This window comes from Myotis yumanensis, unplaced genomic scaffold, assembly GCF_028538775.1.
Source record: "Myotis yumanensis isolate MYYU_CA2020_CCGP unplaced genomic scaffold, mMyoYum1.0.hap1 SCAF_2, whole genome shotgun sequence".
NCBI lineage: Eukaryota > Metazoa > Chordata > Mammalia > Chiroptera > Vespertilionidae > Myotis > Myotis yumanensis.
The window spans coordinates 17,108,756-17,132,585 of record NW_027223753.1 but is presented as its reverse complement, the minus strand read 5'-3'; the positions used below and the strand labels follow the sequence as shown (position 1 = coordinate 17,132,585).

General features: G+C 50.9%; 1 protein-coding gene across 1 annotated transcript; it reads right to left on the bottom strand.

Moving 5' to 3' along the window:
- Nucleotides 1-1,131: 1,131 nt before the first annotated feature.
- Nucleotides 1,132-12,049, bottom strand: TMEM222 (transmembrane protein 222). The gene is made up of 6 exons (XM_070404468.1): nucleotides 11,856-12,049; nucleotides 6,272-6,356; nucleotides 5,039-5,070; nucleotides 3,442-3,538; nucleotides 3,227-3,357; nucleotides 1,132-2,164 (listed from the first exon to the last, which is right to left on the bottom strand). The coding sequence occupies exons 1-6, from the start codon at nucleotides 12,047-12,049 to the stop codon at nucleotides 2,077-2,079; spliced, it is 627 nt and encodes a 208-aa protein (XP_070260569.1). The 3' UTR covers nucleotides 1,132-2,076.
- Between the last annotated feature and the right edge of the window lie 11,781 nt (nucleotides 12,050-23,830).

Genomic DNA, 23,830 nt, shown 5'->3' with positions numbered 1-23,830 from the left:
TTCCCTCTTTTGCTGTGATTTTTCTCTGTACCGGAACTCACCCTCCCATCCCTCCCCGCACCAATCAATTCTCAGATGGACCCCACTATGCAAGGAAGATGTTTGAAAAGGGAATTTTTCTGAAGTGGGGAGGAACTTCAGGCTTGGAAACCACAGCACTGCGGGTCTGGGGTGAGCTGGGATAGCTGATCCAGGACTCTGAGGCCCAACCGCTAGAGCCGTCCTCAAAGCCATTCTCAGGATGAACACAAAGGGCTCAAGATCCAGAGACCAGCCGAAACCGGTTTGGCTCAGTGGATAGAGCGTCGGCCTGCGGACTGAAAGGTCCCAGGTTCGATTCCGGTCAAGGGCATGTACCTGGGTTGCGGGCACATCCCCAGTGGGGAGTGTGCAGGAGGCAGCTGATCGATGTTTCTCTCTCATCGATGTTTCTAACTCTCTATCTCTCCCCCTTCCTCTCTGTAAAAAATCAATAAAATATATTTAAAAAAAAAAAAAAAAAAAAAAGATCCAGAGACCAAATCCTTTACTAGTTCAACTAAGTGACACACGGCATAGGGCAAGGTTAGGAGGCTCCTCCAAGGGAGTGACTTTTAAACTGGGCTTGGGCAGAAAGGCCATGATTTTAACACGGGAAGCACAGGACTGAAGTGGGAGGAGGCTGGAGAGCAGGGCATGTGGAGTGGAGAATGCAGGGCCCGGAAGGCCACAAGTGGAGGCACAGTGGAGCAGGACAGCGACCGGATCCCTGAGGGGTCAGCACAAGGAACTTGGCCATGTGACTGATGAACTGGCAGGAGCCAGGGGCTGGGGCTCTCAGCTTATCCCAAACTGTAGACCCCTGGGCTGTGGTCTGCTCAGCCCCAACCCCAGTCCTATTGCCAAGTTCCTCCCCACAGGGATTATGGGAAGGATTTCAATGTTCATTTGCCTTGAAGAGAAAGCTTTGGGATGGTGGGTGAGGGACTCCCAGAGCCTGGGCCCAGGGCAGGATGCCTGGGGGATGCTCCGACCCTGGAAGCCAGGCAGTGGGTAAAGACTTAACCAGACCCCTTGCCAGGGGCAGAGGTACCAAGGACACCAAGGAGATACGAGTTGAAGAAGTGAAGGGAGAAAACAAGGACAAGGCACTTTCTGGAGTTAAAATTCTTTATTGTCCTGTCCAGGGAGCCCCCCACACAGGAATCGGTGGGGCAGGGGTGAGGGGCAGCACAGGCCCTTCCCACAGTGCGAAGAGAAGAGGGAGCCCTGGTGAGGAGGAAACAGCTCCCCTCAGCTCCGTGATGGCGCTGGCTGCTCTGGCACATCTTAGACCCAAGGGTGCCATCCCCAGAGTGAGGCCCACACCTGGGGCCGGGGCCAGGCTTTGTTTCCGCTGCTCTGGTCTGCAGGGTGTCACTCTGGACACATCAGTGTCACTCATCTCTCCAGCCTGACTGGGGGGCCCAGGCCCCAATTTGCTGAGGGTTGTGGGCTCAAGTAGGAGATGGGCCCTGGGAGAGTGGGAATAAGGGGCTACATGGTCTGGAGGATCCCAGGAGATGGGGCACAAACTACCCCTAGTGCAGCTTCTGGCCAAAGGGGGCCACCCAGCCCTGCTGGACCATTCCGGAGGCCAGCGGAGAGGCCCAGGTGGCTTAGCTTATGGAGACTTCCTAGTGTTCCCCGCCCACCCCAGGACCGAGCCCTGGCAGGAGAACAGGCTCCAAATCCAGCTCTGACCCGTCTGGTGGCTCCAAATGCCCTCTCCTCCCCACCAGGCACTGAGCTGAGGCAGCACAGGAGCAGCTACAGGGAGAAGTTAAAGCCTTTCCAACAGATGGGCAGAGAGGGTGCCTCAAGCACAGGGGTCACCGGCCTGGGGAGGAGGGCACAGGGAACTTCTGAGTGACCAGTGAGACACCATACGCAACTACACCCCCCGCCCCCCCAGCCCTGCTCATCCTCAGCCTATTACAGCCCACCTAGCCCAGACTCCTGGCTCAAAACCAGCAGCAGGCCCATCCCTGCCTTTTGGGGAGAGGAAAAGAATCTGGAACCAAAAGGAGTGGCAGGTCCAGGGCCACGAGGCAGCCATCACCGAAGGTTAAAGACCAGGCTGGCAGTTAAGATGATGCCCAGGAGGAGGACGAAGGGTAGCCAGGTCTTCACGAAGGCCCCGACGCTGAGAGGGGAGGGGAGTATTGATGGGAAGGGCCGGGTGAGTGAGCCACCCCAAGCCCCATCCATCCCAACCCAGGAGGGGCTGCTGTCCCGGAGGAAGCTCCTGGAACCGTGCCCTCACCCCATAATTTGGTCAACCAAGGGACTGGCTGGGCCTGGCACCCACTATGGAGGACGGCCACCTACGGTCCTTGGCAGGAGATGCTCCAGGCTCCTGGTGGAGACGTGGCACCTCCCTGGGTGGGTGATAGAAGATGTGCCCACCTTCTCTAGAACTTACTGGTTCCATCCACAACCACCCCAGTCTCTGGGGAGAGGTCTCCAGCCAGAGGACCAGGCCCTTGTCTGGGCATGAAAGCCAGGAGCACCGGCTGCACACAGCTTTCCTAATGGGGCCCCCGAGAGGTGAGGAGTCAGCAAGAGTGAACAGTGTTGTGGCTGGAGTCAGGGCTCTGGGTACAATCCCGGCTCTGCCTCAGTGTGTGCGTGGCCAGTTACAGACTTCTCAGGGGACCTCTGAAAGCCTCTGGACTGTAAAGACTCCCGAGAGCCTCCTTTTCAGAAGCTCTCATTGATGAGCACAGCTGAGAAAAGCCTGGAGAGGTGGCCTGGCTGCCAGGGGCGTGCTGGCTCCAAGTGGGCAGGTCATTCACCCTCTCTGAGCTGCCTTTATCTGTGAATTGAGACTAACACCTTTGACCTCACACATCATGAAGCTGTGACCTCCAAGGTCCTCCTGAGCCACCACTGGGGCCCACCTGCTCAGAACCCTGCCTCAGACGCTGGAAGCTGGGAAGGGACCCTGTGGGGCAGTCACCCACTCTCCTGTGCACCCACAGTCTCTCCAAGGAGCCAGAATCATTACCCCCATTTCACCAAGAACAGCTGCAGCTGAGAGCCAAGGCAGTCACCCGAGATCTCACAGTGAGCAAGTGACAGAGCTGGGCTTGGGACCCGGTGCAGCTGACCTTTAGCACAGCCACCTCCTTGTCCACCAGGAACTCAGCTAGTTCTTCTAGAACCTTCAACATCTCCAAGGGGTGGTGGGACGTGGGTAGCTCACCTGACATACTTCCCATAGAGCAGGCAGAAGAAGCAGACTGTCACCATGTTCCAGTTGGTGCTATTGTTGTAGCGCATCAGGTTCAGGGCCAACGCCACGTGTGAGTGGCAGTTGTCACAGCAGAGATTGTGCTGGAGAAGCGGGAAGGAAGGGTCATGCCGGGCTGTGGGGGAAGCTCCCACCCTGGCTCCCACCCCCAGGAGCGGCTCACCTACCATGCGGTGCTTGTACTCCTCAGAGGCGTCGTGCACAGCTGTGTCCCACGCATTGGGCCCGCTGGCGTATACCCGAGCAGGGTCCAACTTCCAGTACCTGAGGGGAGAGGGGGTTCTGGGCACTGGCTCAGCCCCACCAACGTTCCCTGGTGCCCGCTCTGTGCAGGGCCCTGAGCTGGGTATTGAAATTGCAGGGGAGAGCCAGGTCCAGGGCCGTGTGACAGTGTGATACGCCCAATGCCAGGTGGGTCCCGGGGAGGACATGAGCTAACTCAGCTGGGGTGACACCGAGTCCAGTCCGAAGAGGAATTAGCCAGGCACAGAACAGGGAGTGGGTACCCTAGGCAGAGGGAACAGCCTGAACAGAGGAAGAGGCACAAAACTGTGTAGCATGTAGCCAAGATCAAGGGAGGAACAGGGTGACGGGATGCCGGGAGGTGAGGCTGGAGATACAGGTAGAGCCATGTTGTAGAGGACTTGACTATCACCCTGAGGAGTTTATCCATCAGAAAGCATTACCCCCCACCCCCCCCCCGCCCCCCCAAGGAGATCAGGGTGAGTGGGAGAGCAGCCAGGGAAGCTAAAGCTCATAAACCTCAAGCTGGGTGAGACCCCTGAGGGAGTGCTGGGAGGTCAGAGCGCCCTCTGGCTGCTGTGAGTGGAATGGCTTGGTACCGAAGCCTAGAGCTGCGGCCCCAAGAATTTTTAAAGCATTGCAATACCTGACCATTCAGTCAGGGCACTGATCTCTTTTCCCTTAGACTGTCAAATTAAAAAAATGACAACAGCTAACACAACAATAGCTGTCTGGTGTCAATGAATCACAATTATACTTTTTTTTTTCTTTTTGTCAAATCAGCCAAAAATTTTTTTGGGTGTGCCACAGAATTTTAGTAATTAGTTTATGTGTGCCAGGATATGAAAAAGGTTGAAAATTGCTGGCCCAGACACAGGGGACCAGTGAGAAACCACCACGGCCTGGGCGGGGGCTGCTCAGGGGTTCCTGCCCAGAAATGGGGGCCAGGAGCTTCACACAGCAGCCTGGCAGCAGACACCCAGCTCAGAGGCCTGGGCCCACATGGTCACCTGCCTGAGGAAGCCGCAGGCTGCGTCTGCTGGGTGCGACACCCCTACTCCTTGGGCCCGGCCCTCCTGGGTGCAGCCTCTGATGCTGTTCTGAGCACACAGATGACAGAAGCACTGTCACCAGAACCACGTTTGAGGTGGGCCCCCGAGAGAGAGAAATTAAAGCCAGCCAGCAGTAGCTCCCAGAGGACTTGAACTGCTTTCATTCTCTCCAACCAGAACTTTCCAGGGGAGTTCCAAACAATGCCTCCCACACCTTAACTGGTGTGCTCACTCCTTGAGGGACAGGAGAGAGAGTCTAGGTTGTGGAGTGAGACAGACCTGGGTGTGAGTCCCAACTCTGCCACTTCCTGTGTGATCTTGACCAAGTCTCTTCCCTTTCCTCACCCTTGCAATGGAGCTGAAAACACGACTTTGAAGAGCTGAGGCAAGGTCTAGCTGGCCTGTGGATAAAGGACCCAGCCAGGAGGAACCTGGCCCTACGGCCAGTCACATGGGTGTTCTCACTTACTTGACAGGCTTCCCAAAGGCCATGTTGTCTTCCTGTTGAAGGACAATAGCAGAGGTCAGTGGGGAGCCCACATCCAGCCTGGAAGGTAGACCGGGGTTGGCGGTGGAAGTGAGTGACTTAGGAGGTATGTCGGGTGGGCAGCAGGGGGCCCGGGCCCTGCTCTGGGGCCGGGTCGGTTTGTGAAGTGCCAGCAGCAGCGTGTTGGTGGAGAGAAGGCAGCATGGCACAGAGCCCTGTACACCGAGACCAAAGACTCGGGGTGCCAGCCACAACTGCCCCTGGTGTGGCTCCTGGTGAATTCTCTCACTCTCTCTGGGCCTCATTTTCTTCAAGTTCTCTGGTCAATTTCTGATCTTTGATGACAGGGAGGCAGTTCCTTCCTGGTATGAATGAGGACACCCTGACCGCCCGACCCAACAGCAGTGCCCAGAGAGCCCGTCTCTGCATCTGCCAGTCCGATTGCATTCAGAGCAGGACAGGGAAGCGGGGAGGAGGGTGAGAGGCCTTCCATGAGGGAGGCATGTTAGCCAGGTCCTAGACCTGCCACATGAGATGTGTAGGGACAGATTCTGGGTTCAGAATCTGTTGACAGCTGGTCAAAGATAAATGATCATAAAAGTATACGACAGTGAAAGCAATGGCTATGAAAGACCTTTCTGTGTAAGATGATCAATGACAACTATTAATATAAACAGGCTGATGCCACCATATACCCCCTTTACTTCAGCTTCTGATGGAGCTGCAAACTCGAAATAGCCAAAACAAGCCCACTACACCCATTTTGGGAACATTCCCCCCAAAAGACCTGAGAACATAGCTGATTCATTGTAGGAGGCCCACCCCCTCTTCTCCATGGCCACACCCAGGGAACCATGTCAGCCTCCCGTGTCCCCAGCTTGTGACTCCCACCTTCTGAAGGTCCGGAGATGTGGTTCCTGGATGGTCTGACTCCACCCCTACCCATGTCTCAGTACCCAAGGGGTGGGCAAAGGGCTGGGTCAGTTACTTAAGAATCCTTCTGGCCACACTGCCCTCCTGGCCTGTCCTGGAGGCAAGAGAAGGGGTAAGTAAAGGCATCAAACACTGGTGAGGAGCAGAGGGCCCGGGCCCGGGCTGCGTGCTGGCTGCATTCTCTTGGGTCTCAGGGAGATAGGGAGCTGCCTGCAGGCAAGACAGGCCAACCTTCCACTTAAGCCTTGGAACCCTCCAGAGGGGGGAGGAATGGGGACTCACCGAGACAAAGTAGGGGCCAGCAAAGTCCCGAATGACTCCTGTGGACGTGCAGATGCCCATGTGGCCAATGATGGGGAAAAACCACCTGCGAGAAGAAAGGACGGGGAAGGAGCTGAGCTTCGGGGATCTTGCAGCCGGTTAGACAGACGGCAGGGACACTCCATCCAGTGTGAGAACGTGTGACTGCAGCTGTGTGTGACGGGTGCCAAAGGGTGGCCGGAGGGGCTGGGGAAGCACAGAAGAGGGGCAAGTGCCAATGAACAGTAAAGGGAGACCACCCCACAGAACGGCTAGAACCAAAAGGACGATAACGTTGAGTGGTGAGGATGAGGAGCAACCGAACGCTCATGCACGGCTGGTGGGAGTATAAACACTTTCGAAAAACTGGCCATATACTCTATGCCTCAGCAACTCCACTCAGAGTACACACCCAACGGAAACAAATGCCCTGTACAAGAAAGTTCATAGCACCTTTATGTAAAATAGCCAGAAACAACATTTTTCAAAATTCATTGAACTTCACACTTAAAATATATGCACTTTATTATTTATCAGCTATCCTATATAATAAAAGCCTAACATGCAAATTGTCCCCTCGGGAGTTTGACCAACTGGGAGTTCGACCGCTCGCTATAATGTGCGCTGACCACCAGGGGGCGGCGCGGAATGAAGGAAGGCCCCAGCTGGCAGCCAGAAGGCCCTGATTGGCCCTGATCTGTAGCCAGGCCTAGGGACCCTACAAGTGCACGAATTTCGTGCACTGGGCCTCTAGTATCTCAATGAGTAAGTAAACTGGGGTACAGCCATTTAATGAAATAGTAGGTAACAATGGAAAACAATAAATTTCTGCTACACACAACAGATTCTCACAGATATAAGGCAGAGTGAAAAAAGGAATATACATACTATTCTGTTTATATGAAGTGCAAGAAAAGGCAGAAGTAATCTATAGTGCTGGAAGGCAAAAGAGGGGTGATCTCCATGGTAAAACTGACCAGCCCTTTGGGTACTGCAAATGTTCTCTAACTTGACCTGGATGACATAAGTATATGTATGTAAAAACTCACTGATATGTACTTAAGATTTAAACATTTTATGGTATATGTTATAGCTCAATAAAAAGTTATTTTTTTTTAAAGGTGGAGGAGGCATTTAAACCAATCGGGGTGTGTGTGTGTGTGTGGTTCAGGGAAGGCTTCTCTGAGTAAATGAAGAAACAGTATGTGCAAGGGTAGAGATTAGGACAACAGCATGGTGAATTCCAGGAACTAAAAATTCAAATTCTTGCCAAAACCGGTTTGGCTCAGTGGGTAGAGCGTCGGCCTGCGGACTAAAAGGTCCCAGGTTCGATTCCGGTCAAGGGCATGTACCTGGGTTGCGGGCACATCCCCAGTAGGAGATGTGCAGGAGGCGGCTGATCAATGTTTCTCTCTCATCGATGTTTCTAACTCTCTATCTCTCTTCCTTCCTCTCTGTAAAAAATCAATAAAATATATTAAAAAAATAAAAAAAATAAAATAAAATAAAATAAAAATTCAAATTCTTAAAAGTCATGAGCATTTAAAAAACCCAAATCTCACATGGACCCCAATATGCAAACCATCTAGGAATCCCAGATTAGTCTGCAGTCTGAAAAGCATGGCTCTAAGGGCTGGAGAGACTGATCCATTTTAAGGGCTGGCAGAGCCACTGGCCAGGTGCTGGTCTCAAGGCTGCACCCTGCTAGGGAGGTGGGGCAAAACCTGGGGAGTTGCAGCTCAAGGAAGTGATTATGTGGGGCTGGGGCAGAGTCAGTAAAGACTTCACAGATGAGGCAACTTTTAACTTTACCTGTGAAAGAACAGGGTGCCAACAGGCAGAAAGCAAAACTCTGAAGCTGCAAAGTGCTGCATGTGTCTGGAGAATGGGAGGGGGACAGGAGTGGAGGGAAGGACAGTGGTGAATTCAGAAGTTATTCTGAAAATGATGGTGATCCTGACCACAGAACTGGTGGTGGTGGTGAGAAGCCAATGGGTTAAAATATCTTTGTTTTTTAATTAATTATTTAAAAAACATCTTTTTATTGATTTTTAGAGAGAAAAGGAAGGGAGAGGGAGAGAGATAGAAACATCGATGAGAAACATCATCAATTGGCCGCTTCCTGCACATCCCCTACTGGGGACTGAGCTCACAACTTGTGCAAGTGCCCTAACTGGGAATTAAACCAGTGACCTCTCGGTTCCTGGGTGGACACTCAACCACTGAGCCACACTGGCTGGGCTAAAAGATCTTTAAAAGAAAGACTGGACAGTTTTATCGTTTTCCATAGGATACAGGTCTCCCAGGTCTGCAGCCTGAGCATCTGAGAGGATGGGGCCAGAGTGTTTTTTTGAGTACATAATTCAGATTCCATCATTTCTTTGCTTAACACCCATTAATGGCTTCCTATTACACTTTAAACTCCTTTCAAATAGTTTCGCCCTACTTACCCCTTGAAGTCACCTCATGCCTCTCTCTGGCTACACTGCCTGCCTCCAGTTCCAGGGCACCAAATCCTCCCACTTCAATGCTTATTTTGCATTAGTCTCTGCCCAGAACACTCTTCCCCCAGAGCTTTAGAGTGCTGGCCGTTTCTTATTGTTTAGGTCTCAGCTTGACTGTAACTTCGGAGGTCTTCCCTGACCATGCCTTCTACAGTAGCCACACGCACCCCCAGGCACCCTAGATCCCATTACTCTGTTTTCATTTTTTTTATAGTACCTACTGCTTTCTGAAATGATGGTTGCTTACATGTTTACTGTCTGTCTCCTCCCATGAGTGTGTAAGCTGCAAGAGAGCAGGATTTTCTCTTATTTATCAGAGTAGCCCCTAAGGCAGTGGTTGGCAAACTGCGGCTTTCGAGCCACATGCGGCTCTTTGGCCCCTTGAGTGTGGTTCTTCCACAAAATACCGACTTCGGCGCATGGGCCATGAAGTTTCAATCGCATTGTATGTGCGCGCCCGCACGTGGTATTTTGTGGAAGAGCCACACTCAAGGGGCCAAAGAGCCGCATGTGGCTCGCGAGCCGCAGTTTGCCGACCACTGCCCTAAGGCAATGCCTAGCATTCAGCTGGAGCTAAGTATTCATTGACTAAATTATGAATGAATGAATGCCCCACATTTAAGAGTAGAGTCAGTCAGGCTGTGAAATCAGACCTGGGTTGAGTCCTGACTTTGGTTTTATGTTTTTTTATTGATTTTAGAGGAAGGGAGAGGGATAGAAACATCAATGAGAGAGAAACAACAATCGACCAGCTGCCTCCTGCACACCTCCCACCGGGGATCCAGCCTGCAACCCTGACCAGGAATCAAACCTGTGACCTCCTGGTTCCTGGGTCGATGCCCAACCACTGAACCACACCAGCTGGATGGTTTGGGGCAAGTTACTCATTCTCGTCTATCAGTGACAGGTGGATAGTAATGATAATTACCTGAATGAGGGGCTACTGCGAGGATTTAATAGGATATACTTTGTAAAGTGCTTAGCACACTTCCTTGCACTTGGTAGTTGCTCAGTGTTGTTATCATGATGTGTTCAATAAATACTTGCTATCTGATCAGCTGGACTGGCATAGAGTAAGCTGCTGCAGACACAGAGTGGCCACAGGATGCAGACTCAGAATTATGAGAAAGTAGTTTTGCTGGTTTCTCAGACCCGAGCCTCAGGACCCCTCCTGCCTGCCCCACCCCCAATTCCTTTCATCTAGTTGGGGAGAAGGTGTGGGAGCAGTACTCCACATACCACAGCTGTGCTGACATCTGCTGATGGAAATCAAGAATGAAGGGATAAAGGCTAGAGACATCAAAGCCCTGTGCCAGGGAAGTCCCCAAACAGAAACCTCAAAGTATTTGTCAGTCTGGAAGCTTCATGAAGACAAGCTCCACAGCTGCTTCCTATGCAGATCTGGTATATAATAGGTCCTCAATAACTATTTATTGAATGAATGAATGAGCGAATGCTGGAGCTTCTATCTGGGAGGGTAGAATATCTCAATGAAAAAAGCCCCAACAGACCAACCGGCGGGGCTCAGTGGTTGAGCATCAACCTATGAACCAGGAGATGGCGGTTCGATTCCTGGTCAGGGCACATGCCTGGGTGGCAGGCTCGGTCCCCAGTAGAGGGCATGCAGGAGGCAGCTAATCAATGATTCTCTCTCACCATTGATGTTTCTCTCTCTCTCTCTCTCTTCCTCTCTGAAATCAATAAAAATATTTTTTTTTTAAAAAAAGAAAAAAGCCCCACGCTGGATTCTAAGCCTTTATTTCCTCATCTATGAAATGGGATGATAGTATCTATTTTCATTCGGTTGATGTAAGGACTGAATGAGATAGTGAATATAAAATGCTTGGCCCAGAACAGAGTAAGTACCCAACCTTAGCTGTTTCTATTAGTAATAGTAGCTATTATCTGACCTTTCATGAAGAATTATCAACTTCTCTGAGGGGGGTAGACAGATCTTTGGATTCAGCTGCTTCTCTGATCCCCCATCCAGAGAGAGATGGCAGCTCCTTGTGCCACATCTATTCCCAGTTCTGTGCTCTAGGTCAGCAAACATCAGTGTGTGAAGATGGTGGTTCACCTGTCTCTCTCCCTACTGTTGGAGGGTGAGTCATTTTATGTGCACATGAGCTCTTTGGCTCAGTGGATAGAGCGCTGGCCTGGGGACCAAAGGGTCCTGGGTTCGAGTCCCATCAAGGGCACAAACCTCGGTTGCAGGCTCCTCCCTGGCCGAGGAAACCAATCGATGTGTTTCTCTCACATCGATATTTTTCTGTCTTTCCCTCTCTCTCTCCCACTCTCTAAAAATCAATGGAAAAATACTCTCCGGTGAGGAATTAAAAATAAATAAATAAAAAGGACATTTAATGATACAGGCTCAGCTTCACCACCTGAGAAGGCATTTCCTACCTTAGAACGTGGCTGTGAAATTCAGAGAAAAATGTGTGAAAGAGCTTGGGCAACTGTCCAGCACTGTGAGCAGTGGCCATTATCAGCTGTCAAAGGCTGAAGCAGGAGGGCAAACCAGGTCTCCCCAGCCAGAAGCTAAAAAAAAAAAAAAGGCGGCAACACTGCCTACGTTCTCTCCCGATGAATGGTAATGCCACAGAAAGCACCTTTGTCTGGGAGGCAAGCACCCTGGGACCTAAACACGCTTTGCAGCTGAGATGGTGTGTAATCTCCGAGGTTCTAACAATACTGACATCCCAGGGGCGGGTATGATCCTAACAAACTCCTCCGGACTCGGCGGGACAGCTTGTGCACAGAAAGAAACGAATAAACCGTGAATGTGAAGATGTCTTCTCAGGCCGTGTCAGGGCCCCTCCTGCGTACGAGCTTCCCAGCCACAGAGCCCGTCCCGCTGGTCTACAATCGTCCTTCTCCCTGACTCTGAGGTGCAATGAGGGCGGGGGGCACGACCCACCCTCAGCAGAAACCGGCACCGCTCGGGGCCAGGCCTGTGGACCGGGCCCGAGGGAAGGGCTTGCTGTGCATCGGGCCGGAGGCTGGCCCTGGGCGGCCCGAGCACTCCGCGCGGTCCCAGGCGGACACCGGAGAACACTCACGTGAGCACCGGGATGGGCGTCCACACCACGCAGTAGGGAAAGCGGCTCCGCTCCACGTCCATGGCGCCGCCGCCAGAGCCGTTGGACTGCTTCTGGTCCGTCTCGGCCGCCGTCGGCGCCTCCACTTCCGCCATCCCGGGCGGGGGTGGCTGCCGCGGCAACAGGAGAGGCGAAATCCCTTCCGCTTCCGCCATGCTGTGCGCGCCCCGCTCCGGCCCGCCCCTGCTCGATCGCTGATTTCCTCGTGGCGTCACTTCCGGGAGGCGGGGTCCTCCCAGCTTGGCCTTCCCACCGGGTATTGGAGTCGCGTCCCTCAGGGCCTGGGCTGCCTGGCCCCAGGCCTTCGGCGCCCTCCAGCTTTGCGCGTTTGCACCTTCACCGCACGGAGACCGACCCAGAACTCTGTAATTCAGTAAGCTGAGGGCTCGCTCCTAAAAGGGGTGATGCAGTCGCTATTTATTGAGCACGTCTTAGGCGCCAAGCACTTGATATATATATTGTTTTGAATCGCCGTGAATTGGTTAGATCTGTGAATTTAGGTATTTCTCCCAGGTTAAAAGTGAGCAGTTGAGGCTCAAGGGGTGAGGTAAATGGCCACAACTCAAACCCAAGCCTGTCTCCCGTCCTTTTCATCCCACCATCTCTTATGAGGCGGTGGTAGCATAATGGAAGGATAGACTAAAATATTGTGTGTCTTGTGTGTCGAAGTAGAGACTTGCCTGAAGATATTTGAGCTGGGTCTTGATGTTTGCCAGGTGGCACAGGGGTGAGGGGGGGTGGAGGGAACCGCGCAGCTGTGCTAGGAACGGCCTTGCAGAGCACAACGTGCTGGAGTAAATCCTGAACTTTAGATGCGCTCCGATCCCTTCATTGTACAGATGGCAACACTGAGGCTTAGGGAAGGTATATCACACAGCCATATAAAGAAACCATGCTCAAATCTTGGATTCTTTGAGCTTTTTAAAGGATGCCAAGATAGACCAAAAAATGCTGGGTGGAAAAGGGAAATAGGGAAACAAGAAGGAAGACAGCACTAAAAACCGGGCCAGAGGGAGATATGGACAAGTCCACCAAGGTAGGTGGGAGTTACCCCTTTTTGGGAAGGTCTTCTTCCCTTGAATCACCCTCCCTCAATACTGATCTACAGAAAAGCTGCTGTCTTGTTTTTTAATACCTAGTATTTTTAAAAAAATATATTTTTACTGATATCAGAGAGTAAGGAAGAGGGAGAGATAGAAACATCAATGATGAGAGTCATTGATCGGCTGCCTCCTGCACTCCCCGCACTGGGGATCGAGCCTATAACCTAGGCATGTGCCCTGACCAGGAATCCTACCATCACCTCCAGGTTCGTAGGTTGATGCTCAACCATTGAGCCACACCAGCCGAACAACACCTAATATTTTAATGCATTCTGAGGGATATGTCCGTCTGTTATGGAACTCTAAGGTCCTTGATTTCAGTAGCTAGCATAGTTCCTTGTGCAGAGCAGATGCCAAATATGTTTATTGAATGATTGGATGGTTGGATGTTTTTAAAGACCTCATAGATATCACAGATGAAAATGACTCTAACCCACTCAAAACTCTTTGAGTATGTTTGTGCTTCTCCTGTGACCCATGTGTGGTGTGTGATCCTTGAAGGGCATCTAGCACAGGGTTTGGAATAGATCAGGTGTGCAGTATGTATTTGTTGAATGAATTAATCACATTACATCTTAATTCAATCACTATAACTATCTAATCTTCTAAATCACAGGCTCTGAAGGAGGTCTATGCCTTAGACATTCCTCTACTGTCATTGTCAACTCGTAATTCTAGTCCTTTATTGTGTGTATAGATGAGTAAACAACCTAAAAATCTTTCTCAGGACCTGCCACAAATTGGGTAGTAGTAACACAAGTACTAATCTGACAACCTTGTATCTTCCCATAGCACTTCAGATAAACAAAAATATCTTACCATGGTTTACAAGGCCCTGCATTTGCATATGCCCTTTTCTTGTTTGTTCACTATACTATGCTGGGGTCCAACCCCAGCAGGTCCAGGGGTCCCCAAAGGTGTGGACAGAGTTGGCGAAGAAGGAAGGACATGGAGGCAGCGTTCAGTTGATCATCATGGTTGGGTTCTCCCTCCAGGATCTCCAGCCAAGGTTCTCCAAGTTCTCCAGCCAGGTTCTATCCAGGTTCTCCTGCAATGTTCTGTCTAGGTTCTCCAGCGAAGTTCTGTAGCCAGGTTCTGTCCAGGATCTTTTGCCATGTTCTCTCCCTAGGTTCTCTCTCTAGGTTCTGTCTCTAGGTTCTCTCTCTAGGTTCTGTCCTTAGGTTCTGTCTCTAGGTTCTGTATGGGATCTCCAGCCAAGTCCTGTCTCTAGGTTCTTCAGCCAGGTTCTCTCGCTAGGTTCTGTTTCTAGGTTCTGTGTCCAGTTGTCTTGTTACATCTGTATTTATACCAGTTGATTCCAATCCTATCAATCTCTACTCCAAAGGTTAGGGCGTTTCTTTTTCCAGGGAGTAAAGATTATGTAGCTTAAGAGTGATCTTTCTTAGTGAAAGTGATTAACTACCCGTCTGGCACTTAGTTAAGGGGTTTTATTCCCTCCCTAACTTCAGGGAAAAATTCCTACCTGGGGAAACAACCTTTCTCGGAGAGGTGACCTTGGTTAAAACACATAGCGCCAAGAAGGGGAGCAAACATATTAAGAACAGTATGCCATATACCCAGGTCCCTTGAAACATGCTATGCAGATGTTTCTTTCCTGCAGCGACTGTGTCAAGCAGCAAGGATGGACCGGCTCCCGGCAATACTATAGTCATCTTGGCCTTTTTTCATTCCTCTCATGTGCCATGCTCTTTCATGCCCAGGAACTTGGCACACACTGTTCTCTGAAATCCCCCCTGACCCCCAACACTTAAACTGGCTAGCTTCCATTCATCTGAGATTAAATGTCGCTTTCTCAGAGAGACCTTGCCTGACCACCCAATCTAAATTAGAAAGCCCCTGGCACTCTCCCTTGAGACACCCTATTCTTTTTCTTCACAGCACATTTGTAGCTGTGTACTATTGGACTCCCCCACTAAGCTGGAAACTCCTTGAGGGCAGGAACTCCCTATTCACTTCTGTAAACCCAATGCCTAGTATTGTCTAGCACAGTGGTCGGCAAACTGTGGCTCGCAAGCCACATGCGGCTCTTTGGCCCCTTGAGTGTGGCCATGAAGTTTCAATCGCACTGTACGTGCGTGCCCACATGTGGCATTTTGTGGAAGAGCCACACTCAAGGGGCTGCAGTTTGCCAACCACTGGTCTAGCACATAGCATTTGCTTAATAAATACTTGCTAAATTGGATGAATGGCAAATATTTCATTGGTGTCTACAGACAGTCTAAGGACAGGAACCTAGCTTATCACCTGCTACCTCTTGGTGCCCCAAGCTTTTTTAAGGGACCCATGGAGGTTGATTGGTACAGTGCTCTGGAGTAGGTTCTGACCAGAGAGCCCTAGTTCCCTTCCCTATGACCTGCACCATCCTGCCCTTGGCCTAGGTAGCTGCATGTCTTAGGCAGGCACATGAGGAGGGCCACATACCTGGAGGTCTAGCTCCTCTGACTCCCCTGGGGCACCTACCCCAGGCTTGTTCCCCACCAAAGCCCATCCACAAGGCCCCTCTCACACATACACATTACCTTGTTTCTCTCACCCACTGTAAAAACCTTCCTGGCTTGTGCCCTTTCCTCCTCTGTGGCTGCCACCCCTATCACCCACAGACAGATGGGAAATCTCCATCAAAGACTAACACTTCCTTCCAGGCTCAGGATCACAGCGGGGTCCTGGAAGAAGCTCCTCTAACAGAGCTCAGGAGAGGATTGATAGGGCTCATAGCTACCCCTCCCCCAACACATACGACCTAAAATAGGAATGACCATCTGGATCCACTTATAGGGCAGGCTGGGAGAGGGAAGGAGGGCAGAGCTGGAACTGTCAAGCTGGGAAAGCTTGGAGGGTAAGATGTTGCTTGTTTGAAGGGTGAACTCAGGGCACGTTCTCTCTTGGCCCCATGTACAAGTCCCCAGGGCTCACGTAACACCTCCCTCTGGCTGTCTCACTCCTCACCCTGACATTCAAGGCCCCCCACGATCCGTCCCCCAGCCCCCACCTTCTCTTCCACCCTCATCTCTGTCTCCCTTGGGACTTGCTTGGCATTAATTCACTGGGATGTCTGCCAGTCAGAGGCACTGCATACCTCATGTCTTTGCTCACACTGTTCCTTCAGCAGAATGCCCTTCCTCTATTCTCCACCACTTTCAAGGTTTCTAGCAAATGCTTCCTCTTTGCTCCCAGAGCACGGAGGCTGTTTCTACCTATTGAATATTCATGTGCACTTGCATTAGCTGTTTACATGCCTGTCTCCCCCAAGAGACTGCGAACTTCTTGAGAAGGGAACTGACTGGATCTATTGGTTCCTGTATTCAGCACAGCATCCGGCCGATAGGAAGTGCTCAGGGAGTGTCACTGGAGCTATTTGTTGACCATAGGTGGCCCCCTTTAAGGCTCTGGGGAAGAACCTCCTCAATCAATAACCCAGGGAAGCAGGGCTGAACCAGGGGCGATCATGGAGGAGGCTGGAGGAGCTGCTGGGCATTCTGAAGAGTGTGTGTGGTGTGTGGGAGCGCAGTGTCCTCTCCCCTGCAGCCTTTCTGCTTCTGTTCCATTCATTACTTTCTCTGGTTCCTGGAGACTGGGGTTCTCCCTATGAAACCCTAGACTGTCTCCCAGGATGGCTCCAAACCTTTCCGTGGTGAGGAGGCGATCATTTGAGAACAGACCTTCTGATGCTTTAGATATCAGAGTTTATGATTTTCTTTTCCATCCCATTTTATAGATGGACAAACATACCCAAGATTATAGAAGGCACAGCTAGGATCAGAATCTAAGTCTCCTACTCCCAGGTGGTCAGTAAGGCACTGTGGTTAAACATGTGGGCAGCAAGCCCAGTGTTTGGACCTCTGTCAGTGGTTGTCATACTTTAGAAAAGCAACTGAACCTGTCAGGGCATCAGTTTTCTCATCTCTAAAATGGGAAATAATAATTCACATCTTGTAGGGTTCCCGTAAGGTTTGGTAGGCTACACCTGAACAGTTCCTGGACCCAGAAAAACATCAGTGTTAGTTATTACAGTAGTTAAGCCCGGCGGATGTGGCTTAGTGGATTGAGCGTTGTCCCTTGCACCAAAAGGTCGTTGGTTGAATTCCTGGCCAGCGCACATGCCTGGGTTCCAGGCTCGATCCTCGATGGAGGGCATGCGGGAGGCAGCCGATCAATGTGATGCTTCTCTCTCATCGATGTTCCTCTCTCTCTCTTTCCCTTCCTCTAACAGATTTAAAAATATATATATATATATATATATATATATATATATATATTTTAATATATTTTATTGATTTTTTACAGAGAGGAAGGGAGAGGGATAGAGAGCCAGAAACATCGATGGGAGAGAAACATCGACCAGCTGCCTCCTGCACACCTCCCAATGGGTATGTGCCCGCAACCAACCAAGGTACATGCCCTTGACTGGAATTGAACCTGGGACCTCTCAGTCCGCAGGCCGACGCTCTATCCACTGAGCCAAACCGGTTTGGCAAATACATATATTTTTAAAAAGACCACACATTATCATTGTAGGACTCTTAACCACTTAAAAAGCACTTTGATGTGCATAACCTCACTATGAGTTGGCACTTCCTTGCAATGCGGTGAAGTAACTAGAGCAGTATCATAACACCCACTTTACCGATGAAGAAGATGCATTTGGAGACGTTCAGGAACTTTCCTGAGGTCTAAGTATATGTTAGGATTGAGGTTCTGAGTCTCAAACCTGGGCTGTCTCTGCTGGTGACCTCTTTTAGGGCCATGAATGAGTGGATGAGGCTAGTCTGAGATCCTGTAAATTACTATAACATAGGTGCAAACTATGCCCTCATTAGGACCAGAACCTATTTTCTTTTTTTTAATATATATTTTTATTGATTTCAGAGAGCAAGAAAGATAGAAACAGCAATGGAGAGAATCACTGATCAGCTGCCTCCTGCATACCCCCTGGGGATTAAGCCCGCAACCTGGGCATGTGCCCTGACCAGGAATCAAACCTTGACCTCCTGAGTCATATAGGTCGATGCTCAACCACTGAGCCACACAGGTCAGTCCAGAACCTACTTTTGATCCAAACAATAGCGTGCCTCATGCCTGCCATCCTGTCCGTCAGTGTGCCTTCCCTCCCTGCCAGAGCCTGGCACACAGCAGGGCACTTGATGGCAGATGTATGGGAGGATTCACAGTTCCCAGTGAAATGCATGCAGAGATCTTGCACAACCTCCATATTTGCTCTTCCACATCTTCCAGATACTGTGACGGCTCCGGGAGGGCAGGGACTAGTTTGTTGTGTGCATTTTCAGTAAGCCAGTGCCAGGCACATAAGAGGAGCTCAAAAAGTATGACATTAAATAAGAAAGTGATTTCTAAAGAATTGGACCAGGACTCAAGAGATTAGGGATCCAGTCCTGGATTTGCTTCTAGCTCGCTGGGGTCCTTAGGCAGCCTGTTCCTTTTCCTGCCCCTCTTTGGAATTCATTGTCCCTATTTGTACAATGTGGGGATAGGGCCAGATCAGTGGTTCTTAGTTCTGTTGGTAATTAGAATGAATCTCAGACTTAAAATAATGGGTGGATGCCTGAGACCCACCTCTGACCAATTAAAATAGAATCCCTGGGGTGGGGCATTGGTAGTCTTTACAAGTACCTTGGGTGACTCTTAACGTATAGCCAGAACTAAGAACCTCTGAGCTAGATGATCTCTTATTGCCTTTTAAGTTCTGCAACCACATTTCAGCATCCTCCTAAGCACAAAGACTGGCAGCCGCCCTCTGGGACTACAGCTGCCCACCACAAACACAGGGGTCCCAATTCTGTCTGTTTTGCTATACACTCACTGTGCAGGCTTATCTTTGCCCCGGGCTCTCTTTCAGTATCAGCAGGGTTGGTGAGAGCTTTGGATGTCACACGTGCAGAAGCACATAAAAAATGGAACACCATGGTCTTTTTACTGTCTCTAGTTTTGCCTTTTCCAGAATGTCATATAGTTGGAATCATACAGTGTGGCTTTCAGACTGGCCTTTTTCACCGAGCAACATGGATTTAAAGTTTCTCCATGTCTCTGGCTAGAGCTCATTTCTTGTTGTCACTGAATATTCCATTGTATGGCCGTACCACAGTTTACCCATTTACATTTTGAAAGACTTATTGGTTGCTTCAAGAATTTGGCAATTATGACTAAAGCTGCTATAGATATTCATGTAGGTTTTTGCATGGACCCAAGTTTTCAATTCATTTAGGTACATACTAAGGAGAGCAATTGCTGGGTCCTATGGCAAGGCTACATTCCTTTGTAAGAAACTGCCAAACTACCTTTCAAAGTGGCTGTATCATTATGCTTTCACACCAGCACTGAGTGAGAGTTCCTGTTGCTCCACATCCTTTGGTCTTGTCAGCTTTTTTTTTTATTCTAGCCATCCTAAAGGTGTGTAGTAGTATTTCATTCATTTAATTTGTAATTCCCTAATGACGAGCATCTTTTTATGTTTACTAGTCACCTGTATGTCCTCTTTGGTAAGATTTTTATTCAGATCTTTTGTCCACTTTTTAAATTGGGTTGTTTTCATATTGTTAAGAGTTTTTTGGGGGAGAACCAAGATGGCGGCGTAGGGAGCGGACCTGTGTGTGCTGCTCTCTCACAGCATCATTGAAACTATCAACTATGAAGTAAACAACCGCCACTCAGAACCATGGGGAAGTTGGCCTAGTGGGAGATCTACAACTGGAAGAAAAGAAAGAAGCGCAGTGAGACTGAGTGGGAGCTACGGAGGCACCAAAACCAGAGGTACGCAGTCACACGCCACGCGGGCTGCAAATGGATTCTCGGTTTTTTACGAACCCTCGAATCCTCTGGGCTTGCTCGGGGTGGGTCTCTGAGGCCCCAGATCCCACAGGGAGAGGCGGCCACGGCCTTGCAGTGGTCGGAGAGCGAGGGAAGCTCTGACACGCGGCTGCTCACCGGCACTGAGGGACAAGAAGTCCTGGTGTCCCGGGGAGGCGAGGGGCGCGGAGACGCCGCCATCGCTATTTCCTCCACGCTGGCGACTCCCTGTGACCCCGCCCTACCCTCAGGGTTGTGCCAGAGGCACAAGAAGGAATGACTGTGCTTTTACAAACTCTCAAATCCACTGAGCTGGTTCGGGCGGGTCTCTGAGGCCCCAGGCCCCAAGGCGAGAGACGGCACGGCCTTCCAGCGGTCAGAAAGCGAGGGAGGGTCAGAAAGCGAGGGAGGCTCTGGCGCTCGGCTGCTCGCCGGCACTGGGGGACGCAAAGTCCTGGTGTCCTGGATAGGCAAGGGGCCGCTGAGTCTCCGCCCCGGCGACTCCCTGTGACCCCGCCCTACACAATTTACATTCCCATCTGGGCTGTGCCAGACTCACAAGTAGAAACGCCTTTGCTTCTGCAAACTTTCAAATCCACTGAGCTGGTTCAGGCGGGATCATGAGGCACCAGACCCTACGGGGAGAGGCAGCACGGCCTTGCAGCCATCAGAAAGCGAGGGAGACTCTGTTGCACAGCTGCTCGCCGGCACTGGGGGACACAAAGCCCTGGCAGAGATTCAAGGGGCCGCAGAGACTCAGCCAGTGCTATTTGCTCCGCCATGGCGACTCCCTGAGACTCAGCCCTAATCAATTTACATCCCCATCCAAGCTGTGCCAGGTGCACAAAAAGACCCACCTGCGCTTTTGCAGCCTATCCCAACAAATTGCAGACTTCAACTGCTCGCAACCATGGGAGACACACTCAAGAAGCAGACCCAGGAGAACCAGGATGGCGGCATAAGGAAGAGACCTGTGCGTGCTACCTCACACAACAACATCGAAACTACCAAATATCAGACAAACACCTATCATACAGAACCATGGGAAAGTTGGCCCAGTGGAAGCTCTACAACTGGAAGGAGAGAAAGAACATTGAGACTGAGTAGGATGTGACACCAAGTACAGAGCCCAACCCAACAAACTGCAGATTTCAACTCTTCGCATAGAAAGAAGCGCATTGAGACTGAGTAGGATGTGCAGAGGCACCAAGTACAGAGCCCATCCCAGCAGGCTGCAGATTTCAGCTCCTTGCATCTGGGAGGGACGCAATCGGGGGGCAGAGTCGGGTCCGGGGCCGGCCAGGGCTGGGCCTGACTGGGCCGGCACTGTGGAACTGCTGTACCAGCAAGCGCACAAACATGCCCACTGGTCCCAGTCTCTTGTGGGGCGCTGGGGGACAGCAGACAGGCAGTCTGTGCACTTGGTGGAGGGCAGGAGTGCTGGATGTTCAACCACCAGGAACGCCTGGAGATTTTGTCTGGTGGGGAGCCGCCGGCAGGGGACAGAGGGCCAAACTTCCTGTTTCCCCGGTAAGGCTGGGATGGCCCCGGTGAGGTTGAAACGGCCCCGGTGTGGTAGGGATGACCCCGGTCAGGTCGAAACGGCCCCGGTGTGGTAGGGACAACCCCGGTCAGGTTGAAACGGTCCCCGTGAGGTAGGGACGACCCCAGTGAGGTTGAAACGGCCCCGGTGAGGTTGAAATGGCCCCCGTGAGGTAGGGACGACCCCGGTGAGGTCCGAACGGCCCCGGTGTGGTAGGGACAACCCTGGTGAGGTTGAAACGGCCCCGGTGTGGTAGGGACGGCCCCGGTCAGGTTGAAACGGCCCCCGTGAGGTAGGGACGACCCCAGTGAGGTTGAAACGGCCCTGGTGTGGTAGGGACGACCCCGGTCAGGTTGAAACGGCCCCCGTGAGGTAGGGACGACCCCGGTGAGGTTAAAACGGCCCCCGTGAGGTAGGGACGACCCCGGTGAGGTTGAAACGGCCCCCGTGAGGTAGGGATGACCCCGGTGAGGTTGAAACGGCCCCCGTGAGGTAGGGACGACCCCAGTCAGGTCGAAACGGCCCCGGTGTGGTAGGGACAACCCCGGTCAGGTTGAAACGGCCCCGGTGTGGTAGGGACAACCCCGGTGAGGTTGAAACGGCCCTGGTGAGGTCGGGATGGCCCCGGTGAGGTTGGAACGGCCCCCGTGAGGTAGGAACAACCCCGGTGAGGTTGAAACAGCCCCCGTGAGGTAGGGACGACCCCGGTCTGGTAGGGACAACCCCAGTCAGGTCGAAACGGCCCCGGTGTGGTAGGGACAACCCCGGTCAGGTTGAAACGGCCCCGGTGTGGTAGGGACGACCCCGGTGAGGTTGAAACGGCCCCCGTGAGGTAGGGACAAACCCGGTGAGGATGAAACGGCCCCTGTGAGGTAGGGACGACCCCGGTGAGGTTGAAACGGCCCCCGTGAGGTAGGGACGGCCCCGGTGAGGTTGAAACGGCCCTGGTGAGGCTCAGACGGCCCTGGTGAGGTTGAGACTACTCCAGTGAGGTTGGGACAAATAAAGGGGACCAGTATGGTCTGATGAACAGGAGTAGATACAGAAGCAGAGCAACATTGAACAGAATGTTAAACTACAGTGGGAAGCCTGGGGAGGGTTGGGGGGGGGATTAAGAGACCAACTGAAGGACTTATATGCATGCATATAAGATTAACCAATGGACACAAGACACGGGGCGGGGGGGGGCGGGGAGTAGGGGCCGGGGGAATGTCAAGGGGGGGAAAAAAGGAGACATATGTAATACTCTTTGTAATACTTTAAGAAATAAAAATTATTAAAAGAGTTTTTTGGTATATTATGGATATCTTTTATCTGATGTATTTTGCAAATTATTTTCTCCTAAGTTCTTTTTAATTGTAGGGCAGCTGATGAGGGCTGAAAAGGTGGAGCACAGTGAATGATTCTGTATGCCAGTGTAATGGTGGAGAAACAACATCATGCATTTGTCAAAATCGACAGAACTGTACAATACAAAGGGTGAACTCTATTCTAAACTATAGACTTTAGTTAATAATAATGTATCAATATTGGTTCATTAATTGTAACAAATATACCATACAAAGGCAAGATGTTAATAGGGAAAACTTAGCCAGGGAGAAAGGAAGTATCTGGGACTCTGTACTACCTGTTCAATTTTCTGTATGCCTAAAACTGCTCTAAAATAAAGTCCATATACACTGAGTGGCCAGATTATTATGACCACCTGACGTTTGTAGGCAAATTAGCTATAATTTCACGCTGAAGTTGCTAGAGGGCCAGACCATTATAAATAGGGAAGCAGGTTGTTTACCACAACAGAAGTGATTTTTTTCTGAAGATATGGGTAAACACGTGATTTAACAGTCTTTGAATGTGGGATATATCTGAACGTGAGTGGCCAGATTATTATAACCACCTGACGTTTGTAGGCAATTAGCCATACACTGCATCGTATAGGATATGGAAACCGAAGGCCTGTTCGAACACCTTTGCTGTCTGCAGTTACCAAGATAAAATGTCTCTAATTTGCACAGGAACACAAGGATTGGACAGTCGAGCATTGGAAAAAAGTCATGTGGTCCAATGAATTGCGTTTCCAGTTGCATCATGCAGATGGCAGAGAATTTGGTGGAAACAGCATGAAAGCATGCACCCCCCCATGCATGAGTACAACCCTTCAAGCTGGTGGGGGCAGTGTTATGGTTTGGGGCATGTTTTCCTGGCATGATTTGGGCCCTTTAATTCGTGTGGAACAACGTCTGAATAGCACAACATACCTAAGTATCGTTACTGATCAAGTTCATCCTATCATGTTGATGGCGTATCCCAATGGAGATGGCTTCTTCCAACAAGACAATGCGCCATGCCATGGTGCTCGTATTGTACAGGAGTGGTTTCAAGAACATGAGGGAGACTTTACCTTGCTTAGGTGGCCCCCACAATCACCAGATCTCAATCCAATTGAGCATTTGTGGGATGAAGTTAAA